The sequence below is a fragment of the Rousettus aegyptiacus genome, unplaced genomic scaffold (genome assembly GCF_014176215.1).
Source record: "Rousettus aegyptiacus isolate mRouAeg1 unplaced genomic scaffold, mRouAeg1.p scaffold_m13_p_2, whole genome shotgun sequence".
Lineage (NCBI taxonomy): Eukaryota > Metazoa > Chordata > Mammalia > Chiroptera > Pteropodidae > Rousettus > Rousettus aegyptiacus.
In genome coordinates, this window is record NW_023416295.1 from 128,740,116 (window position 1) to 128,756,571 (window position 16,456).

Genomic DNA, 16,456 nt, shown 5'->3' on the forward strand with positions numbered 1-16,456 from the left:
TTAAATTATTTAACAGTATCATACCAGTGTTAATATCTTGGTTTCAATGATTGTATTATGGTTAGGTAAGATGTTAACATTAGGGGAAATTGGGTGAAAAGTATACAGAATCCTATATACTATTTTTTGCAGATATATAATTGCTTCAAAATAAAAATAATTTAATGGATTATGACTTAAATGTAAAACCTAAAATCATAAAACTTCTAGATGAAAACATAGGGTAACATCTTTGTGAACTTGGGTTAGGCAAAGATTTCTTAAACAGACCACCAAAAGCATGATTCTTAAAATAAAAACTTGATAAATTGGACATTTTCACGATTAAGAACTTCTGCTCTTTGAAAGACACTGTTAATAGAATGAGAAGACAAGCCACAGACTGGAAGAAAATATTTGTAAACCATATATCAGATAAAGAATTAGAATCCAGAATATATAAAGAACTTTCCAAATGACTCAATTTTTAAAATGGGCAAGTGATCTGAACAGACACTTCACCAAAGAAGATATATGAATGGCAAATAAGCATGTGAAAAGATGTTCGATATCATTAGTCATTACAGAAATGCAAATTGAAACCACAATGGAATATCACTACATACCCATCAGACTTAGGGTATTTTCATAACTCAGGAAGAGGAGGTGGAAGAGAATAAAGGAAACGGAAGGAGCTGGGGACCAGTTGGGGAGGGTAACTTTTCAGAACTATGTAATCCAAGTTCTTATTTCCAGTATGCCAGGCGGTCACTGTTGATGGTACACAAGATGATGGCTTCCATTTAATTCAACCTTTGTAGAGTACCTATTTATGATTATAGAATAAATCACAGGGTCTGAAGGAGCTCACAGTCTGGCAATGACAGATCTATATACGGAAGTAACTTTAATAATAAGAGTATGATTGTAATAAGTCCTATAAATGAGGTGTAAACGACATAATATGAGGACACAGAGGGGGAAAACTTTCCTATCTGGAAACTTCAGCGATGGGAGGAAATCGGGGAAGTCCTCCTAAGAATGGTGATTAACAACCTTTAGTAGGGGTTCAGTAAATATTAGTATCCTTCTTTCCTTCACATTTTGACTCCAGCCTAACTTTCATTAAGTCACACTAAACCCCTTTGTTCCTGAACTGCATGCATGACATTTCTTGCCACTGCGCTTTTTGCATCTCAAGTTCTCTCCTCCTAGAATGGACCGTCCTTTCCAGAATGTGCGAAAGGGGACATGAAATGGAGTTCGAGAGAATATAAAGCACATGGTAATAGTATAGCTCTGGAGACTATAAAGCATACTGTTACATTAAGCGTACAAACTATGGAGGCTAGCCTCAGGCTCTTCATCTGCAAAAAGGAGATAGTAACAAGATTCATTTCATAAGGTTGTTGAATAAATTAAAAGGAAATTTTAGCCTCACATCTGGCACAGAACGAACGCTCTGGGAACGCGTTATTTGTAGGTGCGCAGTGTTCTTCTCCGATTGCCTCGCCCATGGCAGGAGGCATCCATTGACCGCCCTGTCAATGCCAAAGCCGCCCAGCACGTCTCCCGCGCACCGCGACGCCGCCTCCCACCCTCCCGACACTTGGGTTTATCAGACCCCGCCCAGCTCTAGGTACCGGTTCACCCGGGGCGCACTCGACCCTGCGTCGTTCTATTATTGGCTCTTGTAGATGCCTGTCATCTAGACCATTTCGGATTGGTTGGGATAGTGGTGATGGGCGTGCGACGGAGAGCGTAGGAAGGGCGGGGACCCGGATGTGTGTGGTGGCGGCGGCCGAAGAGCTAGAGAGCGAGCTGAGAGGCCTATGGATGAGGAGGACGCGGCGGCCCCGGTAGGCGGAGATCAGGGGCGGTGTCCCAGAGGTCTCAGGTCGCCCTCGATCCTGAGGCGAGAGGCGGGAGTCCTGGCCTGGGGCTCCGGACTCATGGGCGGGGCCTTGCGCTCATGTCTCTGGGGCTTACTCCCTCAGGACCCTCGGCCGGGTGTGGGGCCTGGGGAGACTGGGCGTAGTCACACTGACGGGCTGGCCCCATTGCCCCCGGGTCTCGTCTAAGTGACCAGGCCGTGTCCGGGATGGAGACGGGGCCTTCTGCGGCCGCCCCTGTCCGGTGTCATGGCTGTGGAGTTCTGGGCAAGCACACGCCCCTAGGTTTGGGGCGCCAGTATCTGCCTCTGGTCGATCCCTGGCCGAGTGCCGGGAAGGTAGTCCTACCGCTGTCCTGCAGGTGCCCACCCTTCTGGTTCACCTGGTGGCTTGTAGCTACTGCTAAAGGGTTTAGTGTGCGCATTGGGATTGATTCAGCCCAGCCAAGGCTTACTAAGCACCTACTGTGTGCAGGTACTGTCAGGCTTGATGGGACCCCTGTCTCGGGGTTTGAGGGTGGAAAGAAAATTGCCGCACCTTTTTCTCACTTCTGGCTCCCAGGAAAAATTTTTTCATTCATTCAGATGTTAGTACCAGTTGGTGGTTTAAATACCAGGATGGAATCATCCTACTCCTCTAAGTCTTCACTGCTACTACCATTTTAGTGGATACCATCTCATCTGGACTGGTGCGACAACCTCTTAATTGTTCACCATTCTCGCTTTTCTTATGATCAGTTCTCTAACCAACAGCCTAAATAATCTTTAAGACCAGACAGATCTTAACATCGTGTCATTTCCTTGCTTAAAACCTTCAATAGGTTTCCCATCACACTTGGAATAAAATGCAAACTCCTCACTATGGTCTATAGCAGTGGTCCTCAACCTTTTTGGCACCAGGGACCTGTGCTCCTATGAGAATCTAATGCCTGATGATCTGGGGTGGAGCTGAGGTGTTGCCGAGGAGGTGATGCTAGTGCTGGGGAGTGGCTGCCAATACAGATGAAGCTTTGTTTGCTTATCTTCCGCTCACCTCTTGCTGTGCGGCCCTGTTCCTAATAGGCCATGGACTGATACCAGTCCATGTCCCTGGGAGTTGAGGACCCCTGGTCTATAGGGCTTCGATCTGGCTCCTGCCTTCTTATTCTCTTTCACGTTCCCTACGCACCTGCCATGCTGGCTTTTCTATTTCTCTACCATGTCAGCTCTCTTCTACTCCAAGACCTGTGTGTCCTGACCATCCCCTGTGCCTGGATTGCTCTTTCTTGGGTTTGTCACGTGCCTGGCTCCTTCTCAACTCAAATGTCACCTTCTCAGAGAGGCTTTCCTTAGATGGAATTCACCCCATATACTTTATCACCTCACTCTGCTTTTTCTTCCACTGTCTAACATTCTCATATGTTTTTATTTTCTGCCACACCTCCTTAGACTAGAATGGAAGCCCTCTTAAATGGGAGTCCCATCCATCTTCTTCACAGTGTGTCCCTAGCACCTAGAACAATACACATAGTAGGAGCTCAGTAAATGTTGAATGAAAGGATGAAGATGGGGATTGTTGTGGTCAATCTTGGCAACTGGCTTAAAGTCCAGTGCCTTCTCCACATTCTAGGTCAAACCAGCTGAGGTGCTTTGCTTAGGGCTCTGCTCCCTCTTTAAGCCCCTTCTGCCCACCTGCAGGTTTGTTCTCATGAACAAGATGGATGACCTCAACCTGCACTACCGGTTTCTGAATTGGCGCCGGCGGATCCGGGAGATTCGGGAGGTCCGGGCTTTCCGGTATCAGGAGAGGTTCAAACACATTCTTGTAGATGGAGACACTTTGAGGTGAGTTTAGGGGAGTTTTTTTACATTTTCCTTTCTGTGCTAGATCTTAAAGATGAAAAGGGGCATTTTTTTCAGAGGCAGAGGACAGTATACACTGCACTGGGAGGAGAATGTTGACCTTGAGGCTTTCTTGAGTGGAGTGGTGTGTGCTCCTTTCCCTTACATTCCCTTCTGCCTGAGTCTCTGGGTCACTGTCCTGGTCTGCATTGGAAGCAGCTATGTGAGAGATAAGGAGGCTGCTGAGGCCTCAGGAATTGCCCAAATACCTTGTTGAGAGGACTCCAGTGGGTCTGTGGAGTGTCTGGGTCTCCTGCCTGCGTCTCAGGGGTTGCCTTAGATGAAGAGTGGCCATTTCAGAGGCAGTGGATTTTTTGTTTGGGGAAAGGCATTTATTAGTGCATCCTGCCCACCACCTTCCACAACCTTTTAGTTTGTGTGTGTGTTTTCTCTCTTTTCTGGCTTGATCCCCTTCTCTGACTCCTTCTGAGCCTAACTCTCACAAAGTTGTCACTGAAGAGAGAAAGAAGTAGTGCTATTTAGCCTAGAGACAGGAAAACAGACATGGGGACTGAATAACTGTCTTCCAATCTACAAAAGGCTTTGTAGACCAGTCTTTCTCCTTTCCACTGAGGACAGAGCCAAAGGAAAAGGGCTGAAGCTGCAGCATCAAGGATTGAGATTAGACAAGGGTATGAGACCCATAATAGGCAATTAAGAGAATCTCTGCTTTTTTCCCCCCTGGAAATGAAGAAGCCAGGCTTGCATTGGTCTGGTGTGGGTTGGCCCCTGACTGGAGGCAGCAGGAGGGGTGGGTGACCTCAAGTATCTTGATATGGTGTCTGTGCAGATGTTCTGAAGTGTGGCCTAATGGATTCTCCTCTGTGCTGGCTTTGGCAGGGAGGCGGTTGGGAATGTTGAGGCCCTCCCCACAATCCTTGGGCTAGGCTGCTAATGGAACTCCCCACTCATTCCTCCCTCAGTTACCATGGAAACTCCGGTGAAGTTGGCTGCTATGTGGCTTCTCGGCCCCTGACCAAGGACAGCAATTACTTTGAGGTGGGCAGAGCAGGGGGTGAGATCATTAAGCTCCAAGGAGTTTTTTTTATTAGATTCATGATCTGGGCCTTTTACTTTTCCATCAGGGCTGTCCTGTTGGCTGGCAAAAGAGCGCAGGATGGCACAGTGCCTGATCTGAGAGATAGGTGCCCTAGAGTCCTGTCACCCTGTCCCTTCTGTTCTTATGCCCCTCATCTAAGTAGACTCTAACCCACATCCTGGATTCGAACCTATGTCTTTTCCTATTCCCTAATCCAGGCATCTACTTCATCTCCTATCTTGTTCCATCGATTGGAAATTATTTTCTAAGTAATCATGGTAAAATAGGCCCCCACTCTCTCAGTTTCCCTCTGAGTACCCTGTCTTTCTCTGATTCCCATGTGTTTTGTCTCTTTGAGCCTCAGCCTTCTTTGATATCTAACTCCCCTCCCCTGTACCGCCAGCAGTTCTCATTTCCCACCCCTGCTAATTGTGCCCTGCTCTTCTCCCTCCAGGTGTCTATTGTGGACAGTGGGGTCCGTGGCACCATTGCCGTGGGGCTGGTCCCTCAATACTACAGCTTGGATCACCAGCCTGGCTGGTTGCCTGACTCTGTAGCCTACCATGCTGATGATGGCAAGTGAGTTGCCTCCTGTGGAACCTGACCTTCTTCCTTTGGATTCAGGAATCTTAGATATAAAGGACTGCCTCAGAGTAGCTTTTGTTATTCCTTCACCTATCTTGGGATATTTTCGTAGACTTTTCTGATTAGGATAGAAAGGTGGCTTGACAGCTACACTTAGAAGTTTGCAGACTTAGAGGGAAGGGTGGGACTCACACCAGCACATAGGTAGATTCCATCACAGAGTGACTGGGAGCAGTGAGATGTGGCCTCAGCTATCGACACTGGGGAGAAGTTGGGAGGCCTGGTTTGGGTCATGTGTCTGTGCTGCTCTGTCCACAGGCTGTACAATGGCCGAGCCAAGGGTCGCCAGTTTGGGTCAAAGTGCAACTCCGGGGACCGGATTGGCTGTGGCATTGAGCCTGTGTCCTTTGATGTACAAACTGCTCAGATCTTCTTCACTAAAAATGGGAAGCGGGTAAGTGGAAAATCCCAAGTAGGATTTAAACAGCTTGAAGCTGTTTAAGAATTTGTGGGAGTGATACAAGTCTGCTGGATGAGGCTTGCCCAGGGACCCACAGGCTTAGTTCCCATCTCCTTCAGTCCAGTATCAGGTTCTTCTGAAGTCTCTTGTAGGTAGGAGAATACACTTTTCCTGCCCAGGGGAAGCTGAAACATTACCCATATGACAAATGCAGAGGGACAGTTAGTGCAGTGGAAGATGAGCAGAAGTTCTGGGTGACAGAATTGGGTGATTTGGGGGAGGATTTTGAGCAGGAAGAAAAGCGATTATGGCCTGGCCGTATAAGTTGGAGGTCTTCTCTGGATTTTCCACTAGAATATTTTCAAGGATGTGTTCTTTTGTGTTTTCCTTGTTTCACTTCTCCTTCCATGTTTAGAGAGAGACTAATAGTGGAGAAGAGAAAGGATAAAAACACATGGAGAGAGCCACACGGCTTCTTTCTTTTCCTACTCAGCTCCATTTCCTACCCTGGGAAAACTGCTTCCTCAGGCCTTGGCCGAGAGGTCCTACTCCCTCAGTGTGTAAAGGCTCAGCACTTTCTTGCTCCACTGCACACTCCCTCATACCAAAACTATTTGGCAGCAAGTTGAGAGACCTGTGTTTGCCTTCTAGCTCTGTGGATACCTTACTTGGCCAGGAGAATTTAACAGCTTTAAAATTTTTCTGTACCTCTGTTTTTCTGTCTGTCAGTGTGTGTGATTATTATTTATTGCATCATCATGTCAAAAGTACCCTGTGAGAATTAAATGAGCTATGGAAAGTGATTTAGAAGTCAGCTCCTTCCTTCCCTCCACTGCAGGTGGGCTCCACCATCATGCCCATGTCCCCAGACGGGCTGTTCCCAGCAGTGGGCATGCACTCCCTGGGTGAGGAGGTACGGCTGCACCTCAATGCTGAGCTGGGCCGTGAGGATGACAGTGTCATGATGGTGGACAGTTATGAGGATGAATGGGGCCGGCTGCATGATGTCAGAGTCTGTGGAACTGTAAGTAAGGGGCGGTGGGGCAGTAGCGGGTTGGGTAGGGAGGGCTGGGCAGAACACCTGCGGGCCACATAAACTTGGCTGAATTGCTTAGAATTGGAGGTGAGGACAATGTTGTTTTTTAGGGTTTAGGGAAATGGGAATTTTGGCAGGGTAGCCCGTGGCCTTGAAATTATTCTTTGAGTCTTCATGTGTTTTCTCCTTTGTGCTGATTCTCTTTCTTCCCTTGCCCTTCATTTGAGAGCTTCACTCTTAGAACAAGTAGTAGTTCTCCTTTGCCTTTTTTGCTTCCTTCAGCACCTGGTACCCTCTGCTGCCCTGCGCACCTGTCTTTGAGAGGCTGGAGCTGATTGGGAGGCAGGATGCCCAGATGCCCCTTTATGCTTGATTTCAGCTTAGCTGGCTCAAGCTTTCCATTCACCATGCTGTGGGGCAGGTGTGATCACAAGTTCCACTTATGTGGGGGAAAGTTCTTTGAGATCTTTGTTGAGTATGCATCAATGTTAATCTCTTCCGTATTACCCTTACATTTTATAGAGGATGAGAATAGAGGCACATAAAGATTCAGCGAGAATCCCTGACCCTCCAAAATTGGCTTTTTTATACATCTTATTGTCATACCTTCTTTAATCTTTCCTTGGATTGTGAACTTTCTTGGCAACCCTATGGACCTAGAGAGAGGAAAATTCTTCATATCTCCCCTCTGCATCTCATGCTGGGTTGGGAGTGAAGGGATGCTGAATCAGGGGTCTGGCCCTGACCTCTAGTGGGCTGCTCAGGCCTCCCACTTTGAATTGTCCCTCTGCTGCCCTCTCTTACAGGACTCAGCATTTTCTCCTCCCTCTGGCCTTCTCACCCCAATCCAGGCTGTTTTCAGCTTAGTCTTTGATAGCAAAACAGAAGCAGTGGGGGGTGGGAGTGGATTATGAGAGAGCCCTTCTGGAGTTTAAGGTGAGTCAAACTCAAGGAAAACAGCAGACAGTGTGCCCTCCTCCTGCTCCTAACACTCTGCATGCCCCCCTGACACAAGGGTCTATGAACTGCAGTGGCTAAGAGCCAAGATGCTTTAGATGCCCACTGCTCTTCTCTTTCTCTTCCCTTTCCACCATCATTTTGACAACATCTGCAGAGTTGAACTTGGGACTAAGCCAGGGCAATGTTCCAGCTCTCATCCCTGACCTCTCCTCAAGAGTGTTTTCCTGGCATCCTTTCTGTGCCTGGACCTGTCCCCACTCTGCTCCCAGCCCCTCCCAGGCAATCTTTTCTAATTGATGCAGAATCCTGTAGACATTTATAAATAGCTTTCCTTCCTCTCTGCCCTTTCCCCCACCCCATACCCTCAGGCCACGCGTTGAAGAATTTTTTTCTTTCTTAGACATAAGCTGTTGACTTTGCTCATCTCTCAGACCCTCACCACAGCTTGCAACAGCTGGCAAGGTGGGCACAGTACTCCCTGAACACTTGCTTCTCTGGGGCAGACCTGGGCATGTGCTTCCTGAGGGACATATGCCTTCTAGTCTTGCCAATTACCTCATCTTTCAAATGAGGGTGACTCACCCAGTTTCTTCTATCCCTTTGGTCCCCTATCCCCATTTGTCTCTTGACCTCCTTCTTGTGATCATGCACCATATTTCTGATTCAGCCATCAGGGTTGTGTTAGCCTGGAGGAGCCTGGGAGAGGTCGTTTGGGTCATGCCTGTGCCTCCTGTTTCTATTTCTAGCACAGCTGATTCTCCTTTTTGCCCTTCTAGTTTTTTCCATTCCCCTGTGTGGGAGCCTTTACCTGAGACCTCAGACCTCTGGCGTTGTTGAAGCCTTTTTCTCCTGCTCTGGGTGATGTTCCCAGGAGAGCACTCTTTAGAACCGTAAAGGTTTGGGAGAGGCTTTGGTGCCATCCAGTGCAGGGTTTCTCAGTTCAACGACTGTGGCCATTTTAGGTGAGACAGTTCCTTGATGGGCAAGATGTTTAGCGTCCTTGCTCCTAGACACGATGCTAGTACCCTCTCCCCTAATCAGTGTGACAACCACACATTCCCAAATATTCTTTTGTTGTACTGTTGATGAAAAAACAATCCCAGAGAAAAGTGACGAGACTTTCTGAAATATCAAAAAGTGAATTAGTAGCAAAACTAAACCCAGATATTCGTTCTTTGACCCCTACCTACTGCCTTTCTATTGTCTAATTTGTTGTTACCTTCTACCTAAGCCTGTTCTCCTGTAGCCAGTCATCTCCCCCTTCCTGCCCCCTTCTCCTAAGATGAATCCAGAGTTCCTGGGCTTCAGTTCCCACTTTCCTGGGATTCTCCTGTCTAGTTTCTTCAGCCAAGGCCCTTCTAGGTGAGTTTATTTGGCTGCCTGGGAATTCTTTTACTCCTAGTCCTTTCTCTGTTTTAGAGTCTCAGTTATCCTGTCTTCTCTCCTCCCCACTGGTTTTTCCCATAAAGAAGAGCAAATTCAATTATCGACCCTTTTTTCCCCCTCCAACATTTTATTATAAGAAATTCCAAATATACAGAAGAGTTGAAAAAATAGTACAGTGAACATCCATATACCCACTACCGAGATTCAATAGTTGTTAATTTTTAGTTATGTTTGTTTAATCTGAGTATCTATATATCAACATACCTGGTTCCTTCTTGAGTGGGATTCTTCCCCTGCTTCCTGGGGCCTCAGTTTACCCTCCTAAAGAGTTCTCCTTCCCAAGAGCTCTGAAGGTGTTGAAGAATTCTTATTGCTCAGGAATGGGAGTGTTGCCCCTCACCTCATCCCTGCCCCGAGGCCTTGCAAAGTGAGGTAATGAGAGGAGGGTGGAGGGTAGTCAGTAAAGCTGGGGGATTAGACTCATTCTGTCTTTGTTTCATGTTCATAGCTGCGACAACTCCTTAGTGACAGGGCAACAGCTTTAGTACACAAAGCAGGGGTGAATGAGGCCTCACCCTCCCAGGGGTCCTCCTCAGACCCAACGCAGGAAGAGACCATGTTGAGGCCTGAGCTGGCTGGTGGGGTGAATGTTCTCGGTTCCTATTTCAGCTGTTTTTAGACCCTCAGGGTACTGAGCCCTTTCTTGCTCTTGTCAAAGAGGATTAGGGTCTTTGCTGGCAAGAGGAAGAGGGCGGATACCAACATGAGAGCAGAATCTGAGAAGGCACTACTGGTACAAGGAGAGGGTGCGGTGCAGTAGGATCTCTGTACTTTGGTCTGCAGCTTCTACTCTGTGGCATCGAGTCTACCTGTTTGGCCTCAAGGGTTTGGTTGTGTGTGGAGAGAGTCATGGGAGGCAGGGGGCTTGAAAGCCCCAAGAGAAGGGTTTCCCCTACTCCCACCAAAGATGTAGAGGACCATTCCTGCTAATCAGACATTGTTTGAGGAGAAACGCTGGGAGGAGGATAGTTGGTCAGTTGGGATAGAGGCATCTGGGGAGTGGTCATCTGTTGTGGGGAAACGGTGCTCAGTTCTGGGAGCCTAGTTGAAGGTAAAGGCTGAGATAAAAGATCATATCCTTCTTTGTGATTGGCAGTTCCAGTCTATTGTAGCTTTGAGGTGACTGTTAATGTTTAGGAAGCACTAATATGTTGGCATGTTCTAGTGTAGCCCCCATTTTCTGATTTAGGGAAGGGCAGAAATGTGTATTGATCACCTACTGGGTGTCAGGCTCTGCTAAGCAGTTGATACTCACTTCATTTAGTCTCCTCACCTATTTTTGGAGATGCAGGTAGTAGTATCCTGATTTTACTGGCGAAGAAATAGGCTTAAAGAAATGAAAGTCACTAGCTCAAAGTTAGTAGCTAGTAAGTAATTGGACAGAGGATTTGAACTCAGGTCTGTTTGATTCTCTTTCACACTTGGCATCTGAGGCACAGAGTCAGGGACCAGCATCAAGCTTCTAGCAATTCAGACTTTCATCTCCTGTAGTTTCCTAACAGCCCTAGTCTAAGGAGGGGAGGAGTAGACTCAAACAAGGATCTTTCAGGGAGGCCAGACTTTCCTTCACCTTACGCCTCTAAGTGCTCTGAAAGAAAGCTTTGAAGGGGTTAGAAGACTTTGCTCATGAGCAGGAGAGCAGATCCAAGAGGATCAGATGAATTGGGATAGCTTCCATTCTGAGGGGCAGGTGGTTTCTCTCTTGAAGAGGCAAGATGTAAAAGGATCTAGTCTTCCAGGCCAGCAGTAGTCTATCATAACTGCTCCATGGAGTGAGAGTGAGTTTTAGAGTCCCATATTAGTGTGTCATTTTCCTGGCCTTTTAGTTTAAGGAAGCATCCCCACCCTATTTATAGACAAAACTGCAACTCTGCCTTTCTCAGGGCTGAGGTAGAAGGAATGGTTGGGCGGGTTTTTCCCAAGGATCAGGATCTGGATCTGCTCTCTATTGGCTCTGGAATTGGAGAACACTGTGTTTCCTATGCCGAGGCCAGTTGGATGGAGTGTGTTAAGGGCAGCTGTGAGATCCCCCACCCAGTTCTGCAATGCTGGGTGGGCTGGGGGCTGCTCAGTCTGGATGGAGTGGAAGCTCATTAATGTGTATCAAGCCACACCCCTCCTGGCTTGTAGGGAGAGATGCAGAGAAGGAACCCAGGCCAAGCAGAGAACACGCAGAGAACCATAAACACAATTCAACAGTGTGGCCCTTAATAAGGACCCAGAAATTCAGAAGGTGACGCAGCAGATCCCTCTCTAATGAAAGAAAACAGTGCGATATACTGGAGAAGACTGGGCTAGGAGTGTAAATAGAAAAGAGCCAATGTAACCTGAGATGTGTAAGGCCCTGGCTGTATGGATGAGAGAAGAGCCAGCCTGGGAGTGGATTTAGGTGGTCTCCCTTAAGTCTCTGACTTTTCCCCTGAACCATCCCCCTGCCCCACCTCCAGTTCTCTTAGGTGAGGTGGGGAGGATGGAATTGAAGTGGCAGGCCTTAGATGATCCAGAGCTGAGAAGGGGACCCTCTATCTCCTCTCTGAAGAGGGTATTGAGGAAGTAGGACTTGCCTTTGCTGAAGGCACAGAGGCTTCCATGCTGGTTGGTGCAGGCAAGCATAATTCCTTTCCTGTTCAGGCAGGAGTTCTTTGCTGGATGAGAGGCCAGCACCCTAAGGCTTGCCAGGGAGAAGTAGAGAAGGTCCCCAGGGAATGTGTTTTCTTCAGAGCTAGAAGGGTGGGAAGGTAGAAGAAAATCTTGAGGGGCAGTTTGGCTAATTAAAAAGGGATTAAGGAATCCCAGGCGATGCTGAGGGTAGGGGAAAGAAGGGATGGGGTTGAGTCATAGGCCAACTATAACCATGACAACTGATAAATAAATCCTCCCGGATTGGGGGTTGCTGCCCCATCATGCCCAGGCAGGACCATTGTTGGACTGAAGAGCCCCAAGAGCCCATCAGTCATCTCCCCCTTCTTCCCCCTTCACACCTCTGCTCCAACTTGAAAGGGTCATGAGGGGCCAGGAACAGGAAAGCTTGCCTTCCTAGTTTTGTTCTGCATGCTCCTCTCCTTCACATTAAATGAAGGAGTAGAACTGGCTCTTCTGGGTTTCCTGGCTCCCCTCAGCACCTCTCTGATCCAGCTATGAACATCTCTGTTCAAAGCCAAGTGAAACAAAGATCCTGAGAAATTATGTAGGTCCCATTCCAGACCGAATTGGCTTCTGAGTTTATCTCCCCTCCCTAAAACATCTGGGGTCACTACCTAATCTGTCCCCATTAGGCCCCCTGTGAAAGTCAACAGGTTTCCTCTCAGCCTAATCTTCACTTTTCCTTTTCTCTGTGTTTGGGGGGGCCCTGGAAGGACCTTTCCCGACAGGGTTATTCAGGGAAGTGATGACATAGCCTAGAGACCCCGAGTGTGGTTCCTGGCATTCTGCCATCTGGATTGCTGTGCTGTTCTCCCCGTTCCCTAAAAGCAAGGAGAAGGGCTTTGGCTCAGTAGGCAGGTGGGTACAGCATTCAGTAAAGAGCTCGGCCCTCTTGCTTCTGCTACCACCTTCGCTACCCCCCACCCCATCTCTGTTCTCCCCATGCTTGCCTAGAACATTGAGGCCACACTGTATCTCTAGGATCCTTTCCCTTTTAGTCAGGGTTTTTTGTCAGACCCAGGAAACTGGTCCCCAGACTGCCTTGGAACCAGGTTTCCAGGGCGGATGTCAGCCTGCTCCCTATCTCCCTGCACTTCCCCCACAGCTGCTGGAGTACTTGGGCAAGGGCAAGAGCATCGTTGATGTGGGGCTGGCCCAGGCCCGGCACCCACTGAGCACCCGTAGCCACTACTTCGAGGTGGAGATCGTGGACCCGGGAGAGAAATGCTACATCGCCTTGGGGCTGGCGCGGAAGGTGGGCATTGTTTTTGCCTATAGAGCTTCTCAACTCAGGGGCTGTTGGGATGGGGCTGGAAGTTCTTGAGGAAATCAGGGGTCAGGCTGCTGAGGGGGGAGTCTTAACTTGAGATAGAACAGGGTTTCGTGTGTGTGCTGTGTAAGGGTACAGACCCCAAGTGACCTAGGACCTGAGTGTTGTGACTGTACCACACACACTGAGACCTGGATGTGCAGTGGTGGCAGCCCTCTGGGAAAGCCAGAAACCTTTCTCATCTTCCTTGCTTTCCCTTCAATCTCAAGTGCCCAAAATGGGTGAGGCTGCAGGGGTGGTGAGCAGCCTTCTGGTTGTAGCCTATTCCAGAAGATTGAAAGTTCAGACACTACTCTCTCTTGTCCTCTTTTTGTGTGGCACCATAGACAGTTTTTTCTTCTTGTTGCAGGATTATCCCAAGAACAGGCACCCTGGCTGGAGTAGAGGATCTGTAGCCTATCATGCAGGTGAGCAGGGACTGTCCTGGGAAAGCTGGGGTTTTGGGAGATATAGAGGTATAGCAATATCCATTTTCCTGACCCCTGAGAAGTGGCCTACCTCCAGTATCTGGCTGGACAGACTCCCTTGCTGCCATCTGCTTGCCTTCCCAAGCTGCTAGTGCTTTCTTCTCATCTGTGTTTTTCCTTCCAGCTCTAAAAGCCAGGGGAGCAGAGCAGGGGCGGGGGATCGGGGCCCAAACTGGACATTCCAGGCCTCTGAGTTGGCTCCCTCTGCGCCCTTCCTGCAGATTCTGCATTTTCTTTTTTTGGTCTACTTGATTTCCTTTGGGGCTTTCTTTAGTAAAGGACAAGCTGTGAGTTCCTGATCCCACTTCTCTTCCCCTCCCCGGGCTCTTTCCTCTCTCTGACCAGCTCCCTGAGTTTCCCCCTTAGACCCTAGAGTGGACGGACATTGAGACTCTTTTTTTTTTTTTTTTTGCTAGTGCCCTCTTATCACTTGTCTCTACATCTTTGTTTCACGTTCCTTCCTCCCTTCCTCAGGGCCAGGGAGGGAGGAAAGGATAGGTAAGGTAGCATTAACTTTATAAGCAGGGGTCGCTCTGAGAGTATAGAGTATCTGCCTCTCCTTCACTGTCTGTCTTCTCCCCACCAACAGATGATGGGAAGATCTTCCATGGCAGTGGAGTGGGGGACCCCTTTGGGCCACGATGTTACAAAGGGGACATTATGGGCTGTGGAATCATGTTCCCTCGGGACTACATTCTGGACAGTGAGGGTGAGTGGGATGAGGGTGGCCAACCAGGCTGGTTGGGCAGAAGGTGGGGGCAGAAGGTGGGGGCAGTACCACAGGGGCTCAGGTTTCCTGGTCTCCTAGGTGACAGTGATGACAGTTGTGACACAGTAATACTGTCCCCGACTGCCCGAGCTGTGCGGAATGTCCGGAATGTCATGTACCTGCACCAGGAAGGCGAAGAGGAAGAGGAGGAAGAGGAAGAGGAAGAAGATGGGGAAGAGATAGAGCAGGAGCATGAGGGCAAGAAGGTGGTGGTGAGTGTGGAGGGTTTAGGGTTGGACTAGGGTTCTTGGGCCTGGGCAAGGGCTGGCGCTAGTAGAAATAGAAAATGGAGCCAGAAGAGGGAAAGGGCTGGTGCTCCTATAGGCGTGTTCCTGTTCTGAGGTAACTGGAGCACTGGGTTGGGAATACTGGTTGAAAGACTGGTTTCCAGCCTCAGGACGCCCTCTCGTGGTCACTCCTTGCATTATCCCAAATCTCTCCACGAAAGGTGCTGGGAGTTGGGAGTGTATGGGGTTCAGGCCTGTGTAGCTCCAGCATCCTCAGAGAAGAGGCCAGAGCCGCCAGCTCCACTCTTCTCCCCACTTTTACCCCCCAGGTTTTCTTTACTCGGAATGGCAAGATCATTGGGAAGAAGGATGCTGTTGTACCCTCTGGAGGCTTCTTCCCCACAATTGGAATGCTGAGCTGTGGGGAGAAAGTCAAAGTGGACCTGCATCCCTTGAGTGGCTAGAGACTCCTCCCTTATACCTTCCCACGTCCCTCTTCTCCCCCTTTATAGGACCAGGTACCCGTTCCTGACTTCCCTGAAGATTTGTTTACCTGGCAGGCCCCAGGAGTATATAGTCACTCCATCTCAACCAGAGCAGGCCCCTGCCAAGCTCTTTTGTGCCCGTTTCTGACCTGGTGCCGCCCCTGTCATCAGTCCTTGGGCCTGAGTTCCAGGTTGGACAGAAACAGGCCCACAGAATCGTGGTGTTATATTGGTGGGTCCCACTTACTTTGGTCAGTGGGCTCCACATACCCCTTTCCCCACTGGCCCATGTGAGTAGAGAGGAGTGAGCACCCTGTCTCAGCTGCTATTTGGACCCGAGGTTTTACAGAGGGTGGAATAGAGACAGCCCCTGTCCTGTTTGCCACAGTATTTCTCTTTGCATTTTCTTTTTTGTTTTCTGTTCTCATTGTGTGAACCAGTTGCTGCTGTCATTCTCCCTGGCTGGGCTAGGGGGGCTCTCTTGGGCTTTCTCTCCTTCCACTGACTACTGTCCCAAGAAGACTGCTCTAGGGTTTCTGTTCTTTGTCTTGAGAGCTGGCTTTCTCTCTCACCTCCTGTTCAGGCACCATAGTCCCATGGAGAATCTGTCTCTGGCTCCCTCAGTTAGACACAAGTAAGTGGGTGCCCATTATGTATTTAATGGCTTGAGAGAGGAGCTGTCAGGTGCTGGGTCGTGGGGACTGGGGTCTTTGTTTCTATCTCGCCTTTCCATTCTCAGTCTACCCATGGCACCCTTGTGTCTTGTTCTCTGGGATGCAAGCTGAGACTCCAGAGCGTGTCTTTCCTGCTGTGGAGAGGGCAAGACCCCAGCGTCCTCACCAAGTATCCCAGAGGGCAGCTTGGCCCCTCATTCCCCTTTCTGCCCTACCCCATCTCCCAGCTTGCTGCCTGTGCCAGTTGCCTGTTTTGCTTCAGTGTTTGATTCTAGCACTTAATGTGTCTTCCCTCACCAAGCCCTCCTGTCTCCTACCCCCTTGACCCCTAACCGCCTCCTCTGCATAGTGTCTTCTCCTGGGAGGAAGAGGGAGCAGGAGGTGATGGCCTTGGTTTGCACAGAGCGGGTAGGGCTTTGGGGAAAGGGGTAGCTGTTGTGCTGCTGGGGCCTCCCCTTGGGGCCTCCTTTCAGGCCCTGCACTATGATGTATGAAATGTATGTACAGACAGATGTTTATACAGCCAATAAAGATGGAGTTTCTGTATTTATCAGCATGGCCAGGGGCACAGGAGTCCTTTATCA

General features: G+C 49.0%; 1 protein-coding gene across 1 annotated transcript; it reads left to right on the forward strand.

Moving 5' to 3' along the window:
• Positions 1-1,736: 1,736 nt before the first annotated feature.
• Positions 1,737-16,430, forward strand: SPRYD3 (SPRY domain containing 3). The gene is made up of 11 exons (XM_016142692.2): positions 1,737-1,838; positions 3,548-3,694; positions 4,675-4,750; positions 5,245-5,369; positions 5,694-5,829; positions 6,674-6,859; positions 13,026-13,175; positions 13,600-13,657; positions 14,307-14,426; positions 14,526-14,698; positions 15,043-16,430. The coding sequence occupies exons 1-11, from the start codon at positions 1,762-1,764 to the stop codon at positions 15,175-15,177; spliced, it is 1,383 nt and encodes a 460-aa protein (XP_015998178.1). The 5' UTR covers positions 1,737-1,761; the 3' UTR covers positions 15,178-16,430.
• Positions 16,431-16,456: the final 26 nt, after the last annotated feature.

What these genes read in the sequence shown, in the direction of transcription:
- SPRYD3 (XM_016142692.2), top strand. Translation starts at nt 1,762, where the DNA reads ATGTGTGTGGTGGCGGCGGCCGAAGAGCTAGAGAGCGAGCTGAGAGGC. An exon ending in TCACTAAAAATGGGAAGCGG is followed by an intron (nt 5,830 to 6,673) that starts GTAAGTGGAAAA and finishes CCTCCACTGCAG; the next exon opens with GTGGGCTCCACCATCATGCC. An exon ending in CCTTGGGGCTGGCGCGGAAG is followed by an intron (nt 13,176 to 13,599) that starts GTGGGCATTGTT and finishes TTCTTGTTGCAG; the next exon opens with GATTATCCCAAGAACAGGCA.